At 35.8% G+C, this 24,191-nt stretch overlaps 2 protein-coding genes across 5 annotated transcripts in view; one reads left to right on the top strand and one right to left on the bottom strand.

Moving 5' to 3' along the window:
• The window catches only part of SREK1IP1 (SREK1 interacting protein 1), a 52,526-nt gene extending 45,281 nt beyond the window's left edge, over positions 1–7,245 (bottom strand). The window contains exon 1 of one of the 2 annotated variants that reach the window (XM_032279784.1): positions 7,019–7,245. In XM_032279784.1, coding sequence (XP_032135675.1) covers positions 7,019–7,031 — 13 coding nt within the window. In that variant the 5' untranslated portion in view covers positions 7,032–7,245. Of the gene's footprint in view, positions 1–3,576; positions 6,986–7,018 lie in introns of those variants that run through there. The other variant, XM_032279773.1, reaches the window with a different exon arrangement.
• Positions 7,246–7,425: 180 nt separating this feature from the next.
• Positions 7,426–24,191, top strand: part of CWC27 (CWC27 spliceosome associated cyclophilin) — a 270,125-nt gene continuing 253,359 nt past the window's right edge. The window contains exons 1-3 of one of the 3 annotated variants that reach the window (XM_032279751.1): positions 7,426–7,692; positions 14,796–14,892; positions 22,493–22,605. In XM_032279751.1, coding sequence (XP_032135642.1) covers positions 7,651–7,692; positions 14,796–14,892; positions 22,493–22,605 — 252 coding nt within the window. In that variant the 5' untranslated portion in view covers positions 7,426–7,650. The remainder of the gene's footprint in view (positions 7,693–14,795; positions 14,893–22,492; positions 22,606–24,191) is intronic. The other 2 variants (XM_032279760.1, XM_032279744.1) reach the window with 2 other exon arrangements.

The following is a 24,191-nucleotide window of genomic DNA, read 5'->3' as shown; positions in this document are numbered from 1 at the left end:
TATGATGATGTACACTTCCTAAGAGGTGCTCAACAAATATTTATTGATTTGAGGTTATAAGCTTAGGAAAAGACAGCCATGTTTCATTTAATGACGGATACATTCTGGGAAATGTGTTGTCAGGCAATTTTGTCCTTTTGGCCACATCGTAGTGTGCATAAACCTGGGTGATTAGCCCACTTGTACACCTAGGCTGTATGGTATGGCCTACTGCTCCTAAGCTACAAACTTGTACAGTATGTCACTGAATGCTGCAGGCAACTGTAACACAACGGTGAGTACTTGTATATCTAAACGAACCTAAATATTGAAAAGGTACAGTAAAAAGTATTATAATCTTATGGGACCACCACTGTATATGCAGTCAGTTATTGACCAAGACATCATTTTGTGGTGCATGACTGTACTTCAGAAGTTGGGAACTGGTAACTTCTCTAGATCCCAGTTGCCAGCTAAGAAACTTGACAGTGCCTGCTGGGTCACTTGCCCATCCAAGGAAAAATAGGTATTAGAAATAAAGGAATAAAAGAGAACAGTAATAGAAATAAAAATAATGGCTGCTGGGCATGGGAGGAAGGAAACAACAGCAGCAAAAGAAAACTTTCTGCGGTGATGAAAATATTCAGAATCTTAATCTGGATGATAGGTAGATGCATGTGTGTGTATTTGTGTGTGTGTGTATTTGCGTGTGCACACACATGCATATACACACACGCTCTTATTTGTCAAAATTATTCAAGCTGAACATTTGTGATCTGTGCTGTTTTTAAAACATGTAAATTATGTCCTAGTAAAGTAGTTAGCACAAAGGAAAAAAAATTTTCAAGTTAACAGTAGGCAAAGAAGAAGTGGAAAAAAATGAGAAAACCGAAAAGAAGGGACAAAAATAAAAGGACTGAGAAAAACTGAAAGAAAGATGGAGAGTCCTCAGCAGTTGCTTCAGGTTGGCCAGTGGCGTCCAAAGGAATGTCATATCTCATCTAAATTTACTTCCTTGAAATTTTGCATCACCTATCTTTCCAAAGTCAACAACTTAGTCACTGGGAACTTAATATTACATTTTTCTTATTGCCTATTTGGGAATTTAGGGAAGCCTGACATTTTCATTATATTAAAATATTTTCTACAATCACTTAATCTTAAACATATACAGCTTAAGTAACTAAGTTTTTTTAGTACTAAGTAATTAGAAATTGCAATTACCTCTGTCATAAGATCCATTCTTTTCATTTTTAATTGGATTAGATTCAATTAGATTAGATTCATTTTCTGTTTAGTAAAAAGTTTCATATTTGGTTACTTCATTATGGTTTTAGTTATAATCTGCAGACCTTTAGAGACAATCTCAATTTCTTCTGCTTTTAAAATTCAAACTGCAGTCATATAAGTGGTAATATCTATTTATATAATATACATGCTCTGCTTAAGTTGATGTGAAGTAAAATTCCAAGTATTTAATTTTTCTACCAATTTATATTAAAAAGTCATAGATATATACCCTTCTTTGGGACCCCAAACGCTGTACCAAAGGCAAAGTAGAAAAATCAGTGGAAATTAGAAATCTTTTACTAAAACACTAATACTTCATTAATAACATAATTTTTAAAATGGGCTAAATGAGCTTTTCAATTCAAGTATTCTGAAACAGCAGATGTCTTAATAGTCCATTAAAAATGTCTTCATAGGCCAGGTGTGATCCTATAATCCCAGCACTTTGGGAGGCTGCGGTGGACGGGTCACTTGAGGCCAGGAGTTCAAGACCAACCTGGGCAACACGGTGAAACCCCGTCTCTACTAAAATTCCAAAATTTAGCCAGGCGTGGTGGCGTACACCTGTAATCCCAGCTGCTAGGGATGCTGAGGCATGAGGATCACTTGAATGCAGGAGGTGGAGGTTGCAGTGAGCTGAGACTGTGCCCTGCACTCCAGCCTGGGTGCAGAGAGACTCTGTCTCTAAACAAGTAAAATTTTAAAAATGCCTTCATAATCATTTGACCCCAAAAGCAGAAAAAGTAAACCAATCAAAGAGCTGTTTAACCTACTGACCTGAAATGTATAAAACTCTTTAGTCTACATGCCTTATAAAGTACAAATAATCTGTGGAAAAAAAAGCCATAAGAAGAGACAGAGAAATTTAATGACCTAATGAAACAGAAGGAACACTGTATTAGTTTAACCTGTTTAGTACTATATTCTGCTCAGCAGCAGTTATAGTAATCAACCCTCTAAATATTCATTATTTATCTATCATGGGTATAACTTTGAACTCGATGTTAGAGAAGTCATAGGGATGAATCAAACCCTTACACCAGGATATCCAGTCTCTGGCATCCCTGGGCCACACTGGAAGAAGATTGTTTTGGGCCACACTTGCATTGTACTTTTACAGCACTATTCCACCTATTATCTCAATTTTTTGCTGGGTTTAAACAGTTTGTCTATATCTTGCCATCCAACTTAATGGCTCAATTTTACATTATTATACTTTGAAGCATTATTTTGAATTGAAAGAAGGTCAACATATCTATAACATTGGTGTAAGTTTAAGAGAATTTTAATAAGGGATTAAAAATCACTTTTGTCTTCCTTCTTAAGTAGTATTTTTATGTATTGCTTAAAGTTTTATGAGGGTATAAACTATAAAATACACTGGAATGCACTAACAATAGCTGATGAGCTTTAAAAAAAAAATCACACAAAATAAATCTCTTAACGTTTTAAGAAAGTTTACAAATTTGTGTTGGGCTGAATTCACAGTCGTCCTGGGCCACATGCAGCCGGTAGAAAGTGACACTATACTAGTGCACCCACAGCTGTAATCCATGACAGAATGGGCCAGGTTTCATAGAAGACACAGAGCTGTATTTAATAAGCATGAAGAAGTGGCAGGCAAGAGTTTCAGCCAAGAGATCAGGAAAGCTTCCATTAGTAGATACGGGCAATATAGGAGGTAATAACAAAGGCTCATAGGTAGGAAAGTACTTGAGAAGTTCACAGAATAATTGGACAAGTCATTTTTGCAGGATTGTAGAATGTATGAGGGGAGTGGTGGAAGGAAAGAGTAGAAAGAATGAATTGGTCATGCTTGGGAGTGTGCACTTCATTCTTGCAGAGAAATATGGGGAGCTTTGGCATTTTAACACTTTAGAAGCTTAAGAAACCTTAGCCTTCAACTCTATTATGGAGGACAGTTTTGAACCTCAGTAAGGTTAAGTGGCTTGAAAACAATTACAAAATTCACAAACAGGGGTCAAGAACTAAGTTCCTCCCTCCCAGCGATAACAGGATCAGATATATGATTTAGAAAAATTATTTTAGCAGCAATGTGCAATATAGACTAGAGAGAAAAGAAATTACCTATAGTCTAGGAATAAAGAGAAACTGGACGTAAATTAGAATTCTTCTATTACTAAGATACAATCATAATGTGTTTTTAAACTCTTATTCATCAAATTAGTCTTTTGTACACTGACCTGGGAAAAAAAAAAGAAAAGAGAAATTAAAAAAAAAAAAAAAACTTATTCACTGTGATGTGCCAGACTGAAATGTTAACTTGGCCATAGAAAAATCCCCTACCTTGGCTATAGGCCTTCAGTAGAGGAGATAACAAGAAAAGTTTTGTGCCAGCTACATCAGTAATATACATTGCCACTTGTGCCAGTTCAACCCTTCATGAAGAGTGGTGAATTACTGACATGAATATTGGAGGTAATTTCAACAACTGTGAATGGGAAAAGCAGTTTTTCAAGGAAAGTAAATTTCACTGAAACATGTGATCAAATGGTATTTCTATAACAATAACTAAGAGTAAGATTTTCCTAAATGCCTACATTTCATTGTATCACCTACATAATGGAATAAGCTAACACACAATGCTATGGAAACACAGGTGAAGCACATGATCATAAAACAGACAAGGCTGATTTTTATGTGTGGTTTATGGAAAGCAGCCTTGTTACTTGATAATAATACCTTGTCATAATCACTAGCAGGACCACCCCAAGAAATGCCAAACTGAATCTATGAAACCTAAAATAAAAGAGCACAACATAATACTTGTCCTCCTTGATAATCACCTTGAAACGTTTAGATTCGCCCTATTTTCCTTTAATACTCTGCCTGAATTGATCATCCAAGAAATTATCTTAAGATCTTCCATATCTGTATTTTCTAATGACACTTGCATTGTACTTTTACAGCGCTGTCACACCTATTATCTCAATTTTTGCTGCGTTTAAACAGTTTATCTATATCTTGCCATCCAACTTAATGGCTCAATTTTACATTATTATACTTTGAAGCATTATTTTGAATTGAAAGAAGGTTAACCTATCTATAACACTGGTCTAAGTTTAAGGTATTTTAATAAGGGCTTAAAAAAATCACTTTTGTTCCCTTTCTTACACAGTACATTTTCATGTACTGCCTAAAGTTTTATGAAGGTACAGACTATAACATTGTGTCCTCCAAAGTGCCCATATTACAGAGGTGCCCAAAAGGCTTGCTCAAGTCATGAAATGAGCAGTGATAACAGGTCAACTTTGGGTGCAGCTGTGTGGTACAAAGATCACCAGAGCTGATTTGGCCTATCAGGATGCTTAGGCAATCTACTGCGTAGGTTTATCTTTCCCTTCTGGCCTCTTAGATATTGATAGTCACCAGGCTTCAGCCACAGACTTTCCCTTCACATTCTGCATACCACCTAAGCAGACTGCTCCACTCCCATAGCCTTACCTCCTATTATGTGTGTGGATAACACCCAAATCATTGTCTTTGACTTCATTCCAAAGCTATAAATTATATATTTTACTACTATTTCCATTCCTATGTCTGATTAACCTCAACACAACAAGCCCCAAATTGGATGTCATCATCATCCCTTGAACCCCTGCTCCTTGTGAGGTGTTGCTATATTAGTAAATAGCCGCACCCCATTGCTTCATAGTGAAACCCAGGTAAACCTCATTTCCTCTTTTACCTACCCACATTGAATCAATCACCAATTCCTAGTGATTCTACCACCAAAAATGTATCTTCAACTTACTACTTCTCTTCTTACCTATTTAGTTATCATCATAAATCACGAGGATTACTCCTAACTGGTAAACTTTGCCTCCAATCTACTGTATAGCCAGAATTATCTTTCCAAAATGTAAATCTGCTTAAAAACCCTAAGATGGCTTCCTACCACTCTTAGGACAATGCCAAACCTCTTGTCATGGCCTACAAGGTTCTTCAAGAGCTGGAAACTACCTTGTAAGTTATCCTATATTATGGCAAAATGAATGAAGTGCACAGTCTAGAGGAGCCAGACTGACTTCTTGCTTACCAGCTGTCTCATAATAGGCAAATTACTTGATTTCTTTGTCCCTCAGTATCCTCATCTGTAAAATGAGACTATTAATACTCATTTCACAGCGTAGTTGTGAATGTTAAATGAGAGAATATACAACGTTTGATACAGTATCTAACACATTTGACACATATTAGTAAATATTAGCTACAGTTACTATCTCTCTACTTAATTTCTCACTGATCTCCCATTTGTATTGCAGTTCCAACCACAGAAAACATCTTTCATTCTGACATATTTGACACATAAATATTAGTAAATATTAGCTACAGTTACTGTCTCTCTACTTAATTTCTCACTTATCTCTCATTTGTATTTGTGTTTCATCTCTAGAAAGTATCTTTCATTTCCTCTTCTCACATATTTCCTCTTCCTTTAGTATCCAGTTCCTCCAACTGCAGACTCCTCTCCCTCCAAACCACCCCTCCTACAATTTAGATCTCCTCCTAAGAGCTACATCCTCTGGAAAGTCCTCCTGCCCATCCTGTGTGTGTTTGGTGCCCTTACTATGTGCTTCCTAAGTTCTTGTATTTTCCTTGCCATGGCACTTGTTCTATTTTCTGTAAATTTCTCTCTCTTCACTGCTAAATTCTAAGTTCTGTGTGAAGTGTAACCATGTCTACCTTGCTCACCATTGTATTTTCAATGCCTAGTACCAGTGCCTGGCACACAACAGGCACTTTTTAGAGTTACACTTCCTCTCTCACAGCTCCAGATGTACTCCTCCCCAAATTGCAGTTGGTGCAAAAGCACAGTGTTCCCATAACAGGTATCTGTAGAATGAGGTTCAAAAAGGCTGCCACAGAACAAAGAATCTGGTCAAATAATACTGGAAAGGGTAGGTTTAAACAGTTAGGGCTCTGAGCCACGGTAATTCTCAGAATCTTTTCTATTACTAAAGTGCACTGTGAATTTCCAAGTTAGAGGGGATAGGGTGGAGGAGTGTATATTTCTGAACATATCTCCTGCAACCAGTGTTCGCAAAGCCGGTTTAAGGAGATGCTCTCCTTTACTAGAACTTCCAAGTAAGCTGGTAGTTAAGGATGAGAAAATCTTTTAATTATTCTGCGAGTTCACCATTTTTAGGGCAGCAACTTCTGGACGCAGAATTTGAGACTCAGAAGAAATCTTATACATAATTCAACAAAGCTCCTTGTTTTTATAAGGAAACTGAGGTCCAGAAGCACAAAGAGACCAATCTGTGGCCACAGAGCAGCGACCTACAACAGGAAGGGCTAGGAGTAGAACCCGGACGCCCGGGTGGTCCTAGCGGCTTCTAAGACAAACGATGCCTCCGGTTACCTGGGTAGTCCAAGTGTTTCCACTTCAAATTTTATTTTAAAGCCATGCCACAATTAAGGTAGTTTTTCTTGGCCGCCTGCCCCCTTAGGCCTACAATTACAGTCTCTCCCTTCTCCCTCCCTTCCACGATACACTTTCCCTGTAATCCCATGCGGTTGCCGGGGGAGGGAGATAGTTACTTTCTTTCCTTCAGAGTTTTTCTTTGAACTGTAAACTTTTTCATGTAAACAAAACAAACCTGTGAATTTTAAGGCCTCCACCTAAATCCCCATGGGCGCTGCTCCCTACATCCCGCCCCCTACCCTATCCTCCCTTGCGCTCCCTTCCGAGCTCGGACACAGTGGCCCTGTAATTGCTCCTTACCTGGGACCGCCATGACGGTGGTGACAGGGGTCACTGGAGCCTCCGGCTTTTGAAAAGGCGTTTGCTTCCCGCCAGCTTCCAGGACAAGGCACAGCCAAAGCGGCGTTTGCCTTCCCCAGAGCTGCAGCACCTTCGCTGCTGTTGGAAGGCCGTGTAAGCCTCTAGCGACAACAGAACCAGTAGACGCAGATGCGGTTTCCGGACGAGTCAGATTGCAGAAGACACATGGTCCGGACCATTACTGCTAGTTTTGGGGGGTGGTGAGTGTGATCTGCACACGAGATGAGTGAACTGAACATCGCCAAGACTTACGAAGTGCCCCTTCTAATATTGTAATACAAATTACATTAAGCTATAGTAGCTTTACAGATTTTTTTTGTACCCAGGAGTACATTGGAATCACCCTTCTCAGGGTTAGCGGAGCTCGAGTCCGGTAACAACATGGCGGCGTCCGAGAGGGGCTGTTTTGGGAAAGGTAGTGTTTGGTGTCACTGTCTTGCGTGATATTGACAAACTGAAGCTTTCCTGGGCCACTCGACTTAAGGAAGAGTGTGCTCGTAGGCGGACAGCTTTCGTGACCGGCCGTCCACTCTCATCTCCCATAAGGAGCAGAGTCCTGAGTACTGATAAGGATGAGCAACATCTACATCCAGGAGCCTCCCACGAATGGGAAGGTGAGAGCTTCATCTAGGGAACTTGGGGCCCTGGGATCCCCAAAGTGAGGTTTCCCGGATTTGGGGTGGGGGATGGGTTCAGGGATCTTGTGGTAGGAAGAGACCACGAGAAGTGTTGTCGTTACTTCTTCCTGTGGACAATGTTGCATCGAAACACTGAAGCTGGTACTTCTCAGCATGTACTTGAAAAAGTCAAGTGGAGTTTTCCCTATCCAGCAGCGTTCCGGTCCTATTTTCTGCCTTAAACCAACTCACGCAGCCGATATCTAGGGCCTTAGGTTTTTAAAAGTACATTTTTGAATTTGATGTATTCTTTGCTTAACTTGGAGGTCATTAATTCTCGATTTCTTCTACAATCATTAATTGAACGCCTGCTAGGCACTGGGCACTGTACTAGACGCCGGAGATACAAAGATGCATAGGTAAGGTAGTTTTCCCGGAAGAGCTTATAGTTTAGTTTGTGAGACAGGCAGGTAAACAAAAGCCTTATATGTCTGATAAGCGTGCTTGCAGAGAAAAGCATGTTACTATGGTAATACTGAGTAGTGAACAATTGGGAAAGTTAGGAAAAGCCTCATGGAGAAGCTATCTTTTGAGCTGGTTTTAAAACCTGAGATAACTGTCAGTCAGAGAAAGTGGGAAATGGGGAATATCACCACATTAGAATGGAAAAATGTTTCTCTGATTGATTTAATGGCTAATGTATGCCAATTCCCATCCAAGGTTGTTTGTATATAGTACAAGGCAGAAGAGTCAGTTGTAGAATAAGTGTCACCTGAATTCTTAAACTGAGACCTAGACCGTATCACATATGAAATTTGATGAATCAGCATATTGGAGAAAATGACGAGCTTGAAAGTATATACGTAGTTCAATTAAGATAAGCTAAATTTACACCACATACCATCCTGTTTGTTACATATTCATCACAAATCATTTATACATTCTTTTATTCATTGATATTTGATAATGTAATGAGGGCAATTTAAAAGCAAAACCAAAAATGCTGTAATTCCCAGCAAAAATTTCCCAGCAAGTATTTTGGGTAAATCAATTCTTTAAATTCTTCATTTGAACTTCTCCTGGGCATTGTAGGTTAGTATGTCCATCCTACCCCTCACATATCTTATTTAATATTAATGTGGTAACCCAAAATACCTACCTCTTCCTATTTCAAAATGTTTCTTGAGGGCAATATCACCCCCAGTTAATAAACACTGGTAGAGATTGAATAGATTTACCATCCTACCAGACAGGGACTTCACACTTGCTGTTCCTCTGTCTAATCAAGTGTCAACCTTAGCAAAGAGCCCTTTCTTATCTACTTTCTATGAAATAGCAAACTTCAATAATGCCTTGCATCCCAGCATTCTCTGGCCCCCTTAACCTTTTTAGTTTTTTTTCCGTAGTATTTATTAATTATTTAGTATTACCATATCCTTCCTCCTACTTTACGCCTATAGAATGCAAGCAACGTAAGGGCAAGACAAGCATCTAGAACAGTACTTGACACATGGTATAAGGAGTTCAGATATGTATTGAATAAACAAATGGGTAGATGAATTAATACTACATTTTTCTTAGTTTTTGAGAAGTATGAAGCATCAGTGAGTTTGAACTTATACTGCTGCTGGTCAAGGACAGACTTAGTTCCTTTATTCTAAAGGAAGATTTGACATGGTCATATAGATGGAAAGCTTTAACAAGGATACATGCCTGAATAGATTATTCATTCAACAAATATTGATTGAACAAATCAATTGCCAGGCTCTATGCTAGGTTTTAGGGATACAATGGAAAGAAAAAAGCAGCATTATCTCCGTTGTCATGAGTTAGTTGAGTGAAATATACATTAATTGAATAATCATGCAAATAAATGTTTAATTACAAAATGTGATAAATACTGTCTTCTGAACAGAAATGGGCTGAATGATAACATAAGGGCCCAAGTTTTCATCTAATAACAAATTGGGACTTTTTCCAGCATAAGGCTGTTCCAAGATGTTAAAACTTCCAAGTTCTGTAAGGTTGAGATGTGACAAAAAATTTGGTCTGCAAAGAATTTGAAGCAAATGTAATAAGTCTGTTCAATGAATGTTTATTGCCTTTACTGTCCAATAGTACATTAGGTACAGAAAGGGTACAGAGTCATTCAGAGTAAATGGGACAAAATTCTTCCTTTCGAAGAGCTTCGTATCAACTTGGGAAGTAATTGATACATGATGCCAGTGCTTGGCCCCTGGTTGTTATCCATAAATTGTGCTGTGTTTTGCTGTGCTATGCTATAACCCTAGCCCCTGAAGATGAGGCAAAGAAATGCAGTACTTGATAAAAATTTTCTTAAGCAGAAGAGCTAATTCCCTGAAGATGAAATTGCCGCATATTATGATCACTTAATCTAAATTGTGTCTGACTTCTTCACTTAGCATGTTGCTTTCAAATTATAAGGGCCTGTCTTCCTGTTCTACGCACTTATTTCTTAAATATCTTGAAAATGAAAATGGCTTTATAAGCGTATTTATATATGTATTTATAAGAAACATGATATTATCTAAGTATTAATTGGAAATTTTAAGAGAAAGAGCCAAGGAGGCCTGATAAAGTAGTGATGGCCAAAGAGAATGTATGACCAGAGGAGGAAGGAGCCATATACCTTCTTTATTAATTCAGAAGCTTATTAATGAAAAGATTAAGAAACCCTGGTGAGCAAGGTGGCTCATTTATATATGCATTCTTACTAGGTGTAAGTTGCCTGTGGCCAGAAACCTCTTTTATGAGAAAAATAATGACTTATTTTTTGAGCCCTTATTATTTGTCATGTACTGTTCTAAGCAGTCTTATGTATTATAGCTCATTTTGTCCTCACAGAAATCCTAAAAGATACTATTATCCCTGTTTTTAGATTAGGAAATTAAGTGATAGATGTTAGATGGTGTGCACAAGGTAACAAGATAGTAAGTAGAAGGGCCAGTATTTGAATTTAGGCATCCTGATTCAAGAGTCTGTTGAGGGAGGAACGATGTGAATTAGTGTGTTCTTTAGAGCAGTGGTTTCTAAACCAGTGAGTGCATACTTCAGGTGGTGTGCAAAACCATCCATGAGCTGTGGGGAGAAAATCTATATATATTTGTATTTTTTCCTTTGTTTAAATGCATTATTTTGTATATATAAAAAGATGACAGCCGGGCATGGTGACTCATGCCTGTAATCCCAACACTTTCGGAGGTTGAGGTGGGAGATTGCCTGAGGTTAAGAGTTCAAGACAGCTGATCTGCATGGTGAAACCCTGTCTCTACTAAAAAAAATACAAAATAATTAGCTGGGTGTGGTGGCATGCGCCTGTAATCCCAGCTACTCGGGAAGCTGAGGCAGGGGAATTGCTTGAACGAGGGAGGTGGAGGTTGCAGTGAGCTGAGATCATGCCACTGCACTCCAGCCTAGGCGACATAGCGAGACTCCATCTCAAAAAAAATAAAATGGCTTGACGCAGTGGCTCACGCCTGTAATCCAAGCACTTTGGGAGACTGAAGCAGGTGGATCACAAAGTCAGGAGTTTGAGACCAGCCTGGCCAACATGGTGAAACCCCGTCTCTACTAACGATACAAAAAATTAGCTGGGCATGGTGGCACACTTGTAATCCCAGCTACTCAGGAGGCTGAGGCAGGAGAATCATTTGAACCTGGGAGGCAGGGGTTGCAGTGAAATAAGATCGTGTCATTGCACTCCAGACTGGGTGACAGGGGAAGACAACATCTCAAAAAAAAAAAAAAAAAAAAAAGATGTAAGTTCAGTCACTTTTTTGGCTAAGTGATATAATTTTTCATAATGACTGGCTAAATAGATTTATAGGCCATAGTATTTAAATTAACTAAACCAGCCCTCACAAATTTCTTATTGAAGATAATAATATAAACAAGCAAACCATAAAAACATGATAGAGCTGATACCTCAACATGGGAAGTCTGTCAAAAAACAAATTATTATGGCAACCATTGGAAATATGGATTTCTGTTTATTATTTTTAATGGTGAACTTTGTCTTAACTATATATTATATCTTAAAATATTTGCCAGTAAGAGTATAAAGCCATTGTGATTTTCAAGACATTTAAAAAGTAGGTGTGTAGAACTGAGAGACTCATATGTAATTTGAAAGCAACATTGTGCTAAGTAAAAGAAGCTGGACACAAAAGGCCACATATTGTATGATTCACTTTATATGAATACGCAAACCTATACCGATAGAAAGTAGATTTGTGGTTGCCAGAGAGTAGGAGTAGGGGTAAATGGGGAGCGACTGCTAATGGGTACAGGGTTTCTTTTTGGGGCGGTGAAATGTTTTGGAATTAGATAGTGGTAGTAGCTGTACGATGTGATGAATATAATAAAAACTACTGAATTATACAACTTAAAAATGGTGAAATGTTTGGTATGTGGATTATGTCTCAATGAAGCTGTTATAAAAAAAGGTTCATTGTACCATTAATAAAATTAAAATAAGAATTATTTTAAAATACGATTTTAATGTATTTTAAAATTTTTATGTTTTGTGACTCTTTTATAATACTAGAGCAATATCCTATTACAAATATTTAAATAAATATATTTGTGGATGTGTGATCCATTGCCTCTCCACCCCACCCTCCCTTTGCTTTTGTTTTCATTTACAAAACGTTTGAGTTTGGAGATCATTGCTTTGAGGTTGCAATTAAGAGTAGACAAGTCTAGATTCCTTTTAACAACGGTGCTTTATTTCAAGTATACAAGGGGATAATGAGGTAGGACAGGACAGGACATTGTTTTTTCAGGTATGCTATACTTTTAAGATTGGGATGTGCATCACATCAAGCCTCATGGAAAATCAGAACACATTGCATAATGGTATTCCAGATACATTCTGAGGTAGAAGGAGGCAGTTATCCATTCTCTCAGTGTGTATCCCAAATGTATACTTCCCAGGAGAGTGAGAATCAAGTTGGGTTGCTTTGTCACCATCCAGTATGGAGTATTTCTTTTGGGCAGTTTCATGCCAAGGCAAGTTGGAAGGCCTTGTTTATGTTCAGCTAATATATGATTACTTTTGACTTAGACATTGTTCTCTGTTCAAATCAGTTGTGACTGGGGCAACTTGGGGATGTATTTTGAGACCTAATGCAGGGCCCTAGAACTTGCTGTACTATGTTTTCAGTATAGTATGGAATACATGGAGAACTTTGTGGAGGTAATCTGATGATAAAGAAAAAGCACAGGCTTTGTAGCCAGTCTTCGGCTCAAGTTTTTCACTGTGGAGCTTGGATGAAATTACTTTATCTGAGTCTCTGTTTCTTCATAAGCAAAGTGGGAGTAATGATAGCTATCTTGTAGGTGAAGATTAAATGAGTTAAGATCTGTAAAGTGTCTGGCACAAAAACTGACACATGGAAGGCATTCAACAAATGTTCCCTTTTTATTTGTAGAAAGAGTGTAATGGATTGAGAAAACCATGCACTGATTCTAATTGTGCATTTCCAAGTCTTTTATATTTCTTTAATGGTTAAGAGAACCATTTAAACCTATACCACAATGTACGTATTTTCACCTGCCTTACCCCCACGGTCACTGAAGAGTAGTTGTAGGAAAACTATGTAGCCTATAAAAACCCCCAAAGAGACAATGGATTTATCAATGTTACATATTATATAAATGTGTGGCAGCATTATCTTGGCTTCTGAAACAGAACTGAAAAGGCAGTTGTAGCACAAATGCACTGGACTGGGATGGAAGAGATTGAAATGCTATTTCTTGCTTTGCTATTAATAAGCAATTTAACTTTATTTGCTTTCTAACTCAGGTAATTCAGTTTCTTTGGGGCATCTATAAAAGGCAGATTGAATGATTTTAAAGCTTCCTCCAGTTCCAAAACAAAAGTATATTTGTATAAACTAGGTAAAAGATTTTTGGAAAATAAAATATGTGATTTAATATTTATGATACTGACTTCCCATGAGATCGGTCTCATGTTTTTGAACAGTTGCATTGCATACTCTTTAGTTGCAAGAGCATTCTAAAAGATTGTGATGGTCACAAATTATTGACACTGATCTACTTTGGTATAGTACGGGGGAAAAAAAGAAAAAGTAATACTGGAGAAATTGTTTTCCAGCTATGCCACAATGTTCAAATTTAGAGCCTAACATTCTTTTTGGTTACTTGTGGGTTATAAATAAGACAGTTATAAACTGTTTCCTGTGGGCCCAGCAGGGAGGGGTTCTAGTTGTTGCAGTTTCTGGTTCCACCAAGGAGTATCTGCTGTTAGAAGGATTCTATTTACTAAGATATAATGTTTTAAGATATAATATTTTAGTAAATCACAAACCTAGAATTAGATTAAGAATGTTCCTTTGTAAATTAGGAATAGCATGATGTTAAATGACAGAGAGAATAAAAGTGTAATTAAAAAGGGTAATTACAAAATTGCCTTATAATGTCACAACTTAATGGGTTCATTGTTCTTTACTTTCTTAACTTGCTACACAGTTTTATTGGAGCTGATGCAATGGGAAACTCAATTATAACAAATTTGCATTACTGGGGTTTTGTCTTATTTTGCTTTGTTTTATTTTGAGACAGGGACTTGCTCTGCCATCCAGGCCTGAATATAGTGGCATGATCATCGCTCACTATTACTTCAAATTCCTTGGCTCAAGATCCTCCCACCTCAGCCTCCCAAATAGCATGGAACACCACCATGCCTGGCTAACTAAAAAAATTTTTTTAGAGACAGAGTCTCTGTGTTGCCCAAGCTGTTCTTGAACTCATAGGCTCAAGTAAACTTCCCACCTTCGGTATTACTGTTTTTAAATGAATGAAGTTTTCTTCTGTGATTAAAAAAGATATATGCCATTTTTCTTAAATCCTAAACTTTTTCTGAAATGGTATTTTGAAAGATTTAAATGTACAATAAGTTTTAGTGAATATTTGACATTTTGTTGAGTATATCAGCAAAAGCCAAACACAGTTTTTAATATTTCTTTTAAAATTAAAAACTCACTAATGATTGCTGCAAATCAAATGGTTACTCAACTGATTATTAAGCAAAATGATATGTAATATTCTTTTTACAGGTTTTACTGAAAACTACAGCTGGAGATATTGACATAGAGTTGTGGTCAAAAGAAGCTCCTAAAGCTTGCAGAAATTTTATACAGCTTTGTTTGGAAGGTAATTATAACTTTTGACTTTTATTCTATTGGAGAAATTTTTAATTTAAAAAAAACTGCACTGTCTTCTTCACAACATTGAAGACTAGTGTTAAATAGTGGTCATGAGTGACAAGTGTTGCTATGATGATATGCTATTGAGCTGGGTGTCAGGAAGTAGAGATAAGGGATAAAAACTTTATCCAAAATAAATCTGAATACTTTTAACAGAGAAATTTATCTCAACAAATAACACTGTGATCCTCTTTGGTCTTCTTTGCTATCTTACACTTCTTTCTTTCTCTAAATTTGGGTATTCCCTAAGATTGCCTCTAGTTCTCTATTGTCATCACTCTCTAGTTGTTACTTCAATCCAAATGACTACCAAATTTAGAACTTCAGTCATTTCTTCTCTTCCTAGTACTAATTTACATATCTAATTTCCTAGTAGACTTTTCAACTGGAGCCTTCCACTGTTAGCTATAACAAAACCAGTATAAAACCAAATTTACCAGTTTCTTCCCCAGTCTGCCTTTCACCTATATGACTGTAATTGCCTCTTGCCTGCTTCCCTTCCTGTCTTTCATCTTTAATTTCTTTTCCCTCTTACTTGCTCATATAGTGTTTGAATACTCAAGCAGCTTGGCTTCCTAACTATCCAACTTTCTATCTCATTGCACTAACCACATGGTTTTAGTTGGACATTGTTTCCTAAGCATTTCCTTTCCGCTTCCATTTTCACACATATCCTCATACTAGTTCCCCTTTTTTTGGTATGCTTTTTCTTCCCTTTTTTACTGTTTAAGTCTACCCATTTTTAAATGTCTGTCAAAATTGTACTTTCTCCACATAGCCTTCCAGATAGCATCCGGTGATGTTATTATCAATGTCTCTAGTTTTAGATTTGAGTCATAAAGTAACTATTTTTCTTTTTTAAAAGTGTTGCAGAATTATATATCCACTTACGTGTTTTTCCCTTCAGAATATTCTCTTAGGGAACTAAAAACCTTCCATTTTTAGAGCTTCTTGTTGGCTTTTAGAATACATTGCATATGGTTTGGAATATCTCCAGTGGTGGCAAATCATTGTCCTTCAAAATTATATTTGATTTTTAGAGATAGTGTTATTAAGGTATCAGAAAATAGCATTTTGGGTCAGAAGCAAGGTATGGAGGAGAATCCAGTAGTATGGTATGATAAGGGCTCTCTAAATAGTTAGACAAACAGATCATTACCAGGTGAAGATTTAAGAAATAGAAAATATCCAGACACTATCCCCCCAAAAAAGAGGGGAGGGGGTGGAGAGAGAAAGAGAGAGAGAGAGAGAGAGAGAGTGAGAGAATATGAAAGGACATCTGCAAAGACCATTATTAATAATTGCTGTGGCAGGCAGGAAGGAAATAGAGTCCGGCAGGTAGTTCAGTCAGGGAGGCCTCAAATATCTGTTAACCAAGTTGAGAAACACAGGAGACATGGAAAAGTCAGACTCGTTTCTGGTAAGAAGTTTTGAACAATCAAAAGCTCAAATTTTACAGAAGGAGAGTGAAATTAGAAAAACATTAGAAAGAATGAATGGTAAATTGCTGTCCATGACCAGGCGAATGGAAGAAGCAGAAAACATCTGGATACAATGTGACAGTAAAGAAAAAATGATGTTCTTAAATTGGGTGATGATGAAACTCAGTTATTACAACAATTACTCCCCTATTTATAATAATGCAAGGAGAAAGAAGAAAGAATAGAAAAATAATTTAAAAAATAACCAGAGCAATTCTCTTAATCAAATTCACCAATTCTCTTAATCGAATAGAGATAGAATTATTACTGGAAAGGCTAACATGAAGCCTAAGAAGACTGATTTAAACAAGGATACTCCTAAATAAGTCAAGGTTTCAAAAATATAATCCAGAAAACCTCTTTTTAGTTATTTGCTTCTATAATTTAGATGAGTCATAATGTTTCTAGACCTTGAAACACTTATATCAATTTTTTTAAAGCATCGTTTCCAGAATTTAAAAGCAGATGAATAAAAACGTGAACAAATAGGAGTGCAGTCTCAGATATGGCCCTCAACTGAAATGATATTCACAGCCAAAGGAGGGTTTACAGCCTTTACAAAACCAAAAGATCTGCATTATACAGACTTAATGGTAGGTTTTAGGTCTTTGCAGCATAGTTAGGTGGACATTTAAAATGAGTGGAACTTTAAAAAGATTATCAATTAAAAAATAGGGCAAAAAAGATATAAAGGAAGGAAAGGGAAGCTTATTAGCTTTGATAATTTCATTAGTTTCTCCAGTATGAGGAAAGAGTACAATTATATGTTTGTTTTATAGACAAGTGGGGAGCAGAGAGAGAAGTGGATAAGAAAATCAAAATGTTTAAAATACATCATGTAACTATTTATCTCTTCACCTTTATTTTACATCATCCTTGTCTCATCAGGGTCCGTACTTCATCAGTTATCTTTTATTCTTTAATGATAGTTTACCAATTCTTTAGAGTGACAAATATGAGCATAAATATGCTACAAGTTAAAAGAAATAACAAAACTAAAATATTTGCTAAAAAAAAATAACAGGCTGGAGTAAATAGCACAGACTGATCACAAGGTGAGTGTTAGACAAGCAGAAAACATCTGGATATAATGTGACAGTGAAGATAAAAAGTTATTAATGATAATATTTACACAGTTAAACACAAAACAAAATTCTAGAAGAAGAAACCTGTATCTACTTTACTTTAAAATGCAAATACAAATTCCTCTATGAATTTGGGCAACAAATATAATTTGTCAAAATATATGATAATGCCCATATATTATTTTAGCCAGAAATAAAAACTATGTGATAAATACTAGAATGACGGCAATCAAATAGGAACTTTGTTTCATATTTAAGATACATTTAAATATATTTTTTCAGTAGTGGAGAATATTCAGGAGGATATTATGAACATGCATAATGAAATAATAAAGCTTTTCAAAATTCTTGTCGGGATGATACATAAAAATTTAAGAAAATCCCTGTAATCCCAGCACTTTGGGAGGCCGAGGCGGGTGGATCACTAGGTCAAGAGATCCAGACCATCCTGGTCAACACGGTGAAACCCCATCTCTACTAAAAATACAAAAATTCAGCTGGGCATGGTGGCGTGTGCCTGTAATCCCAGCTACTCAGGAGGCTGAGGCAGGAGAATTGCCTGAACCCAGGAGGTGGAGGTTGCGGTGAGCCGAGATCGCGCCATTGCACTTCAGCCTGGGTAACAAGAGCAAAACTCCGTCTCAAAAAAAAAAGAAACAAAAATTTAAGAAAATCAAATAAACATTACTGCAAGCAGCAAAATATTTTATAGGGTATTATAAAGATAACTATAAGTGCATAGTTCAATAGTGATTATTAATAAACTACAAAGAAGTAGAAATAGTAGATATGGAAGATTTATGGACATTGGAAATTACATCTATGTTAGAATACAAAGTTATAGTGTAGATAGTATAGAAAATGTTTACTCATTCTATGTAGTATTATAATAATTTCTTGTATTCAACAGGAATATAACTAGAAAAATTATAAAGAAAACCTTAAAAAAGCCAGCATCACTGAAAGACTTAATGGGAACTAGGAAAAAGAAATAAAATGATATAATTCTAAAATTTGAAAACACAAGTAATAAAGACCTCTTTCATGTCCTTTTTCCCTCACAGGTATCTGGGTCTTATGGATCTTGCTTCATAAGTAGTTCTTGAATCTGTGTGTTGTAAGATAAGCCATAGTTCTGTTTTGACTCTCTGGACAATAGTTTGCTTGCTTGCATTCTCTCACTGGCTTTCCACTACATGCACTTGTGCTCTCTCTTCCGTTTTCTCCCTCTCTCTCTCTCTCTCTTTCTTTCTTTCTCTCTCTCTCTTTTTCCCCATCCCTCTCCAGTCATGTCTCTTTCTAATATATTCACCCTGGGTATTTGAGTGATGTTTTGAAAAGGCAAATCTGATCATGTGCACAGTGCTCAAAAAGTGTTGGTTGACTGCTTCTTATGGGTCTAAAGCAATATTCATTATGTGATATACACTGGGGTATATTTTATATTCAAATTTGAATATGAATTTGTAGCATTTGAGTGGAGATATTAGTTTGACCTCATATTTGTGTTGAACTTGAAAATGCGTAGTTTGCTTTTACATTATTTAATCTTCAGATTGACACAGTGACTTAATTTATATTATTAGTTTTATAAGAAAATGGAGTTTATGGTTGTACAGCTAGAAAAAGGTAAGACTGAAACTCCTGACTGCTACATACAGTGTTAGTGTAACTGTTGAAATTGTTACCTAGGAATATAGGAGAGATACTTTTAGGCCTTTTGGTTTTTATAGTTTATATTTGTAACCAGAGGGAACTTGTCTGCATTAGGGAGCTCTTGTAAATACAGCCCAACTGCCCTTCACTGGGAAAAGGGACTGAGCAAAATCAGCTAGTTTTCCTTTCTGTTTTTTCTTTTGTACTGTGTACTGAATATAGTTGTTAGAATACAGATTACATTTTTTAAAAATATGCATTGCATATCCAGTTATACCTTGCATGTATAAATAATTATGAGGGTATCTGCGAGCCACTAAAATAGGAACTTTATAAATTATGTCAGTAATTATATCAGTTAAATGCCTGGCCCACAGTAGATACTTGATAAAAATTTTTCATTGAATGAGTTGTATTCAAGTTGTATTCAGTTGCAGGTAATAGAAGACTCAACTCTAAATGATTTAAATAATAAAGACATTTATTGTCCTGTATGTCAAGAAATCTGCTGTTCTGCCACTCACTGAAATCTTTAGGGAACTGTGCTCTTTCCATTTTTCTGCTTTGTAACCCTCAGCATGCGATTCAATCATGACCACCTAACTCAATAATTGGGCTCAACCACAGCCTGCTTTATTGCTACTTGCTTTTTGTTTGTTTTTACAACAACAAAACTAATAGCTTTGTTTTATATGTACTTCCATCAGGGTTACATATATATTCTACATATGTTTTCCTCTTGTGCTTACCTAATGTAAGTACAGAACTAATTTCAGTGGTGTAAAATAATTTATTTCCTTCACCTAAAGGATTTTTTTTTTAAACTGTGGTGAAGTTTATATAACATAGAACTAATTATTTTAAAATGTACAGTTCAGGGTCAGTACATTCACTGTGTTATGCAATTGGCACCTCTATGTAGCTCTAAAACATTTTATTGCCCCAAAAGAAAGCTCTGTATCCATTAACCCAGCCATTCTCCAGTTTCCCCTTGATATGGTTTGGCTCTGTGTCTCACCCAAATCTCACCTTGAATTGTAATCCCCACGTGTCAAAGCCAGGACCAGGTAGAAGTGATTGGATCATAGGGGCATTTTCTCCCATAACTGTTTTTGCGATAATGAGTGAGTCTCATGAGATCTGATGGTTTTATAAGCACCTGGCATTTCCTCTGCTTGCACTCACTCCGTCCTGCTGCCTGGTGAAGAAACTGCCTACTTGTTATTTGCCATCCACCATGATTGTAAGTTTCCTGAGGCCTCCCCAGCAATGTGGAACTCTCAATTAAACCTCTTTCCTTTATACATTATCCAATCTCAGGTATTTCTTCATAGCAATGTGAGAACGAACTAATATGCTCCTCCACCCACAGCCCCCAGCAACCACCAGTCTATTTTCCATCTCTGCAGATTTACCTATTCTAGATATTTCTTATAACTGGAGTCAGACAATATGTGACTTTGTGTTTGGGTTCTTTCACTTAGCAAGTTTTTGAAGTTCATCCATTTTGTAGCGTGTATCGGTATTTCATTACCTTTTATGATAGTCATATTCTATCATATGTATATATCACATTTTATTTATCCATTCATCCGTTGATAGACATTTGAATTGTTTACAGCTGTTGGGTCTTGTGAGTAGTGCTGCTATGAACATTTGTGTATGAGTATTTGATTATTTGTTTTCAATTCTTTTGTGTATATATATATTTATATATATATACAAATAAATAAAATGTATATTTATATATAAACATTCAATTCTTTTGGATATACATATAAACTATATATATATAATGTTTGGAAAAAGCAAATCTAATCATGTGCATAGTGATATATATTATATATATTGTTAATATATAATATGTAATTAAATATATTATATATTATATCTAATCTATATATTAATATATATTATATAAAACAATTTATATATTATATAAACAATTATATATATTATATATAGTAACAATATATATCAAAATAACATAACTACTGTTAGAATTACTTATATATATACTGTTTATATATGAACTATGTATACTATTTACATTTATAAACTATGTATTAGTATATAAACATATATATTACTGTATACACACACATATACCTAGAAGCAGAATTGCTGGAGCACATGCTAATTCTGTGTTTAACTTTTTATACCATTCTATATTCCCACCAGCAATGTAAAAGGGTTCCATTTTTATTATATCCTTACCAACACTTATTCTTTTAAGGTTTTTGATGTTAGCCATTCTAGTGGGTGTGAAGTAGTATCTGATCGTGGTTTTGATTTTCACTTCTCTAATAACTGATAATATTGAACATTTTTTCTTTTGCATGTTGGTCATATTGCTACTTCTTAATATAAATTCTCTTATTCAGGCAAACTCTAATTCCTGCATCCTGCTGAATTTTTCGCTTATGCTTTGCCTCACCAAGTTGCCATGCTTCTGCCATACCCAAGTTAACTTCTTTTTCTTCTATGAAGTACCCTAATGATTTAGGTTTCAGATAATATATAGTATAGGGGATCATACATGATCTCTCCTGTATATTTATGAGTTCTAAATTATACACTCCAATTGTATATTTTTGAATTACATGTAAATATGAACAATTTATTTCAATCATTTAGCTAACTGAGTCTAATTGGACTCAAGTATGTATTGTGTTTATTATTTGTTTTATTTATTCAGAGTTTCTTGAGGAGGATGTATTGATGGTTCTGAAACTATAACTAATAAGTAATTTTAATATATTATAAGTTTGTACATTAATTAATTTCCTATGAGGAAAAGAGGAAGCAGTAGGAAATAAGATATTCGCCTCTGCTGGGGTTTCTCAGCCTCTACACAGTTGACATTTTGGAGTGGCAATTATCTGTTGTGGGGACTGTCTTTTGCACTGTAGGATGTTTAGCACTATCTCTGCTCACTCTGGTCACTACTGACATCTACTCACTAGATATCATTAGTTTGTCCCATTTGTAATAACCAAAAATATTTTCAGAAATTGACAACTGTCCCTGGGGCACAATTGCTTCTCCTCCTTACAAGAACTCTCTAATTTCTATTTTGAAACAAATCCAGAGCTTGAGAGAACTGTAGAAATAAAAACAAAAAGTGAACAATGATGGTTTCTGTAGAAATGTGTGCTGTTTTGAGAAGTAACAATTTTATAAGAAGGAGCATATAAAAGGTTTTGGCTTGGGAACCTATTTAACATTCTGGAAAATAAGTCTTTTGACTCCAGCTGTATTAATTTTGGTGACTGTAGATATGATTAATTTTAGACATTAATAAATTATTTTTAATTTTTTTCAGCTTATTATGACAATACCATTTTTCATAGAGTTGTGCCTGGTTTTATAGTCCAAGGTGGAGATCCTACTGGCACAGGGACTGGTGGAGAGTCTATTTATGGAGCACCATTCAAAGTAAGACTGAATTACTATTTTTATTATTGTTGTTGTTATCTAAGTCAGCTGAGATTGCTTAATTGAAAATGATTGTGTTCCATAAGAGGAAAAAAAGGTTGCACATTAGTATATAAAAAATCAGGCTGGACGCAGGACTTCGGGAAGCTGAGTGGGGTGGATCACTTGAGGTCAGGAGTTTGAGACCAGCCTGGCCAACATGGTGAAACCCCGTCTTACTAAAAATATAAATCCCAGCTACTCAGGAGGCTGAGGCAGGAGAATCGCTTGACCCAGGAGTTAAAGGTTGCCATGAGCCGAGATCTAACCACTGCACTCCAGTCTGGGCAATAGAGGGAGACTCTATCTCAAAAAACAAAACAAAAAAAATTGTCCATAAAAGGTGCATTGATCAAGAACAGGTCGTGATTTTTTAACTGCCAACATAGATCTAAGAAGAAAAAGTGTTAATGTGATAGCAAAGATATTAAGAACAATAGCAGGTTCAAGTAAAAGCTAAAAGTTGTGTTTGAATGAGTAAACATTGATATTGCTTAAAATATGAGAGTTTTTGACAATTTGTTTTTATACTAATGGGATAGAGTGTCTGCATTTTCTTTTCATCTTTTACTGAGTCATTGTGTGATTCTTGAAGAAAATATTTGAACTGTTTGCTTTAATTTCCAGATGATTAATGGCCTTAGAAATGTGGAATAGTTATTTTAAAAGTTTCAAATGTCACTTTTAGACTATTTTACATTTTATCATGGTAAGACTTCTCATGATTTTAGAGACTCCGTCTAGTCAGAAGCATTCTTTTATTCTTTTATTTAGTGTAACAGAATAATTCTTTTTGACAGTTCCTTCCTAACTTGAGATTTTTGTTTCATTATTTTCAGGTAATGCAGTTATCTTGTTACATTTTTCAATTAGATCATTTTGATTACAGAGTTATGATTGAGTTCAGATCTCTTGAGAATTATTTATTAAGGAAAAATATCTTCCTTTGTGAAAAGCATTTATTATATAACATGGCTACGTTTATAAATGAGTTCGGTATCAGGTTGTATAGAAATTCTGTTAACTAAGAGACTAATATATTTGTTAAGTATCTCTATCATAGTGAGAAAACTGCTTTAGAAAGGCTTGTTCCTGCTCTTTTGAAAACTGGCAAATAGAATCAGTGCCATTTCAGAGAAGATCCAACTTAGGACTTTAAAAAGACATGGTAAAATTATATAACACAATCATAGTAGATTATTTGAATTAAAAAACAAGAAGAGAGCAATCGTTTAATGACATTTAGAATGAGATGGGAAGGAGTAATAATCGAAGACTCTGCAATGGCTCAAAGGTAGTTTACTGGGAGAAATAATAGAACTTTTCAAAAGCTTAGTTGACTTTGGGTTGAGAATAGGGAAATTACTTAGAAATCCATTTCCCCTTAGGTACTCTTCCCTTAAGTTTAATTAAGCAGCTTTCTACAAAATAGGGTATATTTCTGTCTAAGTATATTTAGAAGATATAGCCTAGTGAATTCAAGTTTAATAACATTGAAAGAATAGTAGGTACTTGAAAATCAATTAAGTAAAGTGTCTACATTTTTT

The sequence above is a fragment of the Sapajus apella genome, unplaced genomic scaffold, assembly GCF_009761245.1.
Source record: "Sapajus apella isolate SASKATOON/1434 unplaced genomic scaffold, GSC_monkey_1.0 scaffold1, whole genome shotgun sequence".
NCBI lineage: Eukaryota > Metazoa > Chordata > Mammalia > Primates > Cebidae > Sapajus > Sapajus apella.
This window is presented reverse-complemented; position numbering and strand designations above follow the sequence as displayed.